The sequence below is a fragment of the Nicotiana tabacum genome, chromosome 11 (genome assembly GCF_000715075.1).
Source record: "Nicotiana tabacum cultivar K326 chromosome 11, ASM71507v2, whole genome shotgun sequence".
NCBI classification, from domain to species: domain Eukaryota; kingdom Viridiplantae; phylum Streptophyta; class Magnoliopsida; order Solanales; family Solanaceae; genus Nicotiana; species Nicotiana tabacum.
The window spans coordinates 12,412,982-12,418,888 of record NC_134090.1 but is presented as its reverse complement, the minus strand read 5'-3'; the positions used below and the strand labels follow the sequence as shown (position 1 = coordinate 12,418,888).

The window sequence follows — 5,907 nt, the reverse complement described above, 5'->3', positions numbered from 1 at the left end:
AATTATTTGTATGGTGATTCTAAAATTATTATTATAAAGGATGATTTATACTTTTTTTTTTGTGGAAACGGCATATTGTAATAAATGACGGAATTTGATATATGGTTGTTAATATAATATATAAAGATGTGGGAGCGCATGCTTGTAGATGGTGTGTTACATGGGTAATTTTCTAACTTTTCGAGGTTGCTACGACAAGATCTCCAAACCGGAAGATGCTGAATGTATTTGGACAGTGTTTTATCAGACTAGTATTTCACTGAATCACACGTAAAGATATTGATAGCATAAACAAAGCTAATAATATTTCATAACTAAATAATTGGTCAGCAGTTGCCTCTATATATATATATATAACATGGCCATATTAACTTATTTTATTTCTTGGATATTTGCCAAAAGATATAGGATTCTGAGTTTTGGATTCTAGAAAAAGCAGTTTGCTAGGTTTTGGACACATTATTTATATATATTAAACAGTTGCATATTATAGTCGACGACCACCAGTGCCATTTTCCCTTTGGCCATTAAAGTAAACTGCAGCAACAAGTAATCCAAGTTCATAAAGCTCTGCAAAATCTCTTGTGTTGAAATTCTGACGACTTCGAGGAGCATAGACATTAATCTCTCGACGCAATTGCAGAAATAGCACAAAAACAAACCGATGTATTCCTGTTGTAGGCATTGGACTCTCATAGGATACCACTTCATTTCCTAAAATGCAATAAATAAACTAAACATAAATCACACTTAAAAATCATGTCTAATCTTATGGTCTATATTGCTCGGACTTTCCAAAAATATGACATAATGCGTGTCGGATTCTTCCAAATGTAATGTATTTTTTGATAATCAAATACAAATGCGACAATATTTTTGGAGAGTCCGGGCAATATAACTTATGGCTACTTTTAACTCTCAATTTTACGTTGTCTTTGTCTACTTATAACCTTAGAGGAAAAAGAAATAATATTTCCTCCGAAACTCGAATGATGAAATATAAGAGTAACAAAAATCGTGATTAGAATGAAGGACAGAGGCTTACCAAAGTTTACTCCTGTAGTTGCTGGGATATCGGTGACCAACCTAGCAAAGAATCAGCGCACTTGTTTAAATTGGGTAGGTAATTCCAAAAATGTTTTTTTGTTTTTTGTTTTTTGCAATATGATATTCTTAATTATCAGCAAAAGAATATGATATTTTTCGAACACATTTTAAGAAACGAAGATGAGTCAAAGTTTTATTTCTAGCATTTGTATTCCATAGACTTTTCTAGCCGGACAAATTCATTATTTATTTTTTCTAGCCGATATACATAGATTATGCGCTGATTATACACAGTTATACATATATTATACATGAATAATATTTATATTATTCATCTATCAGCTAGTTTCAGTTTAAGTGGTTGGGTGAGTGACTATTTAGGTTAATTCTTCTTGTTCTTATTCCATAAAGTCATTGCTACATATCAAATGGATCAAATGACCTTAAATGTATTTAAAGATGAGTCAATTCACCCAAACTTCAGGACTAAGTATCCTGAATTTGGAAATTGAGGACTTCGTGTCCTGAATTTTTGAGCTGCTAATTTGAAATTCAGGACATAAAATTCAAACTTTTGGACACAATTTTCGAACTTTAGGACACGATATCCTGAAGTTTGAAATATGAGGTTTAAACTCTAGGACGTTGTCCTAAAGTTTGAGCAAAATTGGCTAATCTTTAAATACATAATAAACTGTGGATATATTTTAAACAACATGCTTAAAAGAGCTATCTGGTATCATTTCCACTGAAAATAGCGTCGGATGTCCATTTTTTGGATCGTTTGTTAATATTTAGCGACTATTAGAAATGTAATTGAGTAATAGTCATTTTTAATGAAAAAATAAAATTTAGACAAAAATAACTCTAGATAAATCACGAAATACCCTCCACCATAGTGTGCTAAAGTTCGAGGCTTTTACTAGAGAAACTCTTACACACTATGCTAGAGTTCGAAAAATTCCTGGAGTTTTAGTTGTGCTGTTCAAGCTCCCATTTAAATCTTTTTCCCCCCACATTTCTCATATAGTCTAACAATCGGAATTTGTTAAATAGTTGACGAATAGATCAAAGGTTCACTTTTGGCAAAATTTAAAGAACCCAAACTGTTCTGGAGTATATTCAAAAGAACTATTTTAAACCTACCCAAACATAGGGATTTTCTTCATTTCTCATCTTTTTCACATCATCTTTTTTAAACTAATAATAGAAATTCCAAGGAATTGAAACATACTACTAGAAAGTTTATTTTCAAGTAAAAGAAAAATCGAAAGTTTTTTTATTTAATTAAACTGGGGTTGGGTATAAGCGAATTTCTCTATAAGATCTAAAATTTTAACTTTTGAAGGACCTACTTTTTTAGTGCTTTTTAAGTCGATGTTGACCGTTCTATTATGATTTCTATTCTTTCCAAGATACTCAACCTAGAAAGATCGGATTGAAGTGAATATATGCGATAGCTACAGAAAATTGCCATATATAGATTACGATGATAGAAATGTTGAAGTGTGTTACAAAGTAGGTGAAAATTATGAGAAATTAGGATTTAAATTAATTCAAAAAGATAAGAAATATTTTATTTTTGGGAAAATGACATTGTATAGCTGCTTTAAAAATAATAGCCGAAAATTGTATATTTTTTGTATATATATATATACCTTTTTACAGCTACCGGATGCAGAGGCGGACGCAAAAACTTTGACAAAAACTTCATATATATACTTGCAAATGTCTTCAAAAAATAGCCACATATTAGCATAGACCTCCGTACCAATCTTTCAGCAGTGATAATATTTCCCGCGTCCGTCGATCCCTGAGCCTTGGACCAGATCTAAATAATTTCCGCCGCAAATTAAAAGTGATTTTTTCCCTTGATTTTATTCTTACTATTTGCGTAAGTTTGAGTGGGCAAAATTAGAGTGTGGTATAAAGCTATCAGAGAAATCCGACATATTGGAATAATGTATTGGTCCACCATATATACATGAGGATGACAAGAAAACAATTGAATAGGAATTTCAATCATGGAAATTCTTATTATCACTGGTACGAGAATCATGCTTCTTTGAACTTTGAGGAATAACAGTGAAGGAATTTATGGCTCGTTTGGTACGAGGGATAAGAGATCAGAGATAATTAATTTCGAGATTAAATTTGAGATGAGTTTATCCCACGTTTGGTTGGGATAAAATCATGGTATAACTAATCCCGAGATTAGTTACCCCGGAATTATAGTATTTTTTTATCTCCATGAAAGGATGGAATAGTTAATACAGAGATAACTAATCCCGCAATAATTAATCATGGGATAACTTGTTTCTAAAACAAACGACCCCTTAAAGTACAAGAATGCAACACTTAAGATTTGAACATGCAGTCTAAAGTGATTATATTCTTATGCCACTTTTTTATAAATTAAAAGCTTATTTATATGAGATTTAACAATTTATGTATGTATTAAAAAAAATTTGTTTTAGTGTATTAGTATAATATATTTTTTAACGAAAGGAATTCAAGTGAACCTCTTTTAATACACTCCTAACACCTAGACCTCAAACTCAAACCCACCTCCCACTTTTCAGAAAGCGTCAGAAGAAAGAATAGTAAAACGAACAGTTTAGTAATAATGGTGTAAAAACTAACTATATTATCAGTATGTATAAACTAAATCGACAAACAATATACTGACCAGTGCAAATACTCTCTCATGTTTGGGTTGGTTGGGGTCGGAGCATCAGGATCCACCATTACCTTAAAAAACAAGAGAGATTCCAATATGTCTTGATAAATATTTCCAGAATAAGAAAACTATATGAAAAATCATGAAACCCTAGATTATACACTTGTTTGTGTACAGCTAGTGTAAAGGTACAAGAAACAAGAAACAATGGTATATGACTGGCCTCTGTTTTATTTTATATGATGTTATTTGACCGGACACAATAGTTTAAGAATGAAAAAATTAAATAGATTTTTGTACATACCAAAGATATTATAAAAACTTGTGCTCTTAAACACGTCATGATATTTTTATGGCTATAAGAAAATGTTATTAAGGATAAAATAAAGAAATTAATCACATATATAAAGACACAAATCTCACCTTCCCGTCTGAAATCCATAGAAAACTATGCTTTTCGACGAAATGGAAACATTTCTAGTAATGGTTTCAATACAGAAAAGTATTATTCTTCATAGAATAGATAAAAATAGAAAGACGAAAAGATAGAGTGACATAAAAAATTATAGGATGTTTACCAGAGTGTAAAAGGTGCAAACATCTGCCCCTCCAAGAACATGTTATGACATTTCTATGGTTAAAAGAACATATTATTAAGGATAAAATAAAAAGATCATAGATAGAAAGACACAAATCTCACGTGTCCATTCGAAATCCGTCGAAAACCTAAGTTTTCCGACGAAATGTCGTTCGGAAATATTCTTAATATGGGTTTCAATACAGAAAAGTGTTATTCTCCGTAGAACAGATAAAAATAGAAAGAGAAAAGAGTGATATATAAAATGAATATAGGATGTTTACCAGAGTGTAAAAGGTGCAAACATCTACCCCTCAAGAACATGTCATGACATTTCTATGGCTATAAGAATATGTTATTAAATGTAAAATAAAAAAATTACAGTGAAAGACAAGTCTCACGTGTCCATCCGAAATCCGTCGAAAACCTACGCATTCCGGCGAAAATTGTCGGAAACATTTCTGGTATTGGTTTCAATACAAAAATGTGTCATTCTTCATGAAACAAACAAAAACAAAAAGACAAAAAGAGTGATATATAAAATGATGAATACGGAGTGTTTACCAGAGTGTAAAAGGTGCAATCATCTGCCCCTCCAATCTCAATTCTAGGCTGATGAATAACTTGAGAAGGCCTAAGGTCACAGCCATTAATAACCTGTCTGCTACTATAAACCACTCTTAGGTCAATAGATTTTGTAAATGGATCCAAAACATCTCCAATCACTCTACCAAGTACCAATGTGTCTCTTCCTCTTGACATTTTGATCTTAGAACTTTTGCTAAATGGGATTTATTTCTTCCTTTAATACAATTTGTTGCATGAACTCAATGAATATGAGCAAAGGGTGTAGCTAACTATGACTATTTATAGCATGTCTATGTATGTTTGAGTATCTAAATATTCGGTTCATGTCTTTTTGTGCCATTAATTCCAAGAATCTAAACCTTTTTTTTTCTTCTCTTTTTCTGCAACTTGGATATATATATATATACTCGATCTTCTTTCTGCAACTCGAAAACTTCCATACACGCAATAGTCTATCAATCTTATTTGTTCTCATCTTCTTTCTATGCAATAATTACTAGGAGCTGAGATTTCTTAGCTTTGTTAGGTGACAAATTAAAGTACAGAATAATTACATTATCAACGTATTTTAAGCTACTATAACAGATAAGTACAATCCAAATTAAAAGAGATGCATCATGCCATTCTAATGGCTGGCTTATGCGTTGAACAGAATGATTTGAAAATGGAAGAACATCCCTATATGTGATTAGAGGCATGAGGGTAGATGAGAGACGTGGGGGAGTAAATGATAGGTGAGGGTACGGTTATTACCAATTAATTAAAGAGGCTACGACTAAGGGTAGCTTAATTTGTATACTATTGGTAAAGATACGCTAGTAATTAACTATCCACCTCAACTGCGGAAGACCGGGAGCTCACCAAGTGAGCTAGCCTAAATAATAGGAAATTAAAGAATTCTTTTTCCGGTGGAAAAGAAAACTCAATAGGTATTGAAAAAAATTTAACTTTTCAAAACTTGTGCTATAAATACATAAGCGAATTTCTAAATAAGATAAAATTTAACTTTTGAACA

The 5,907-nt window shown here is 31.7% G+C and overlaps 1 protein-coding gene across 1 annotated transcript; it reads right to left on the bottom strand.

Annotated features, from left to right (window-relative positions):
• Positions 1-487: 487 nt before the first annotated feature.
• LOC107794779 (protein VERNALIZATION 3-like) lies at positions 488-5,066 on the bottom strand. The gene is made up of 4 exons (XM_016617307.1): positions 4,869-5,066; positions 3,737-3,798; positions 1,046-1,086; positions 488-714 (listed from the first exon to the last, which is right to left on the bottom strand). The coding sequence occupies exons 1-4, from the start codon at positions 5,064-5,066 to the stop codon at positions 488-490; spliced, it is 528 nt and encodes a 175-aa protein (XP_016472793.1).
• Positions 5,067-5,907: the final 841 nt, after the last annotated feature.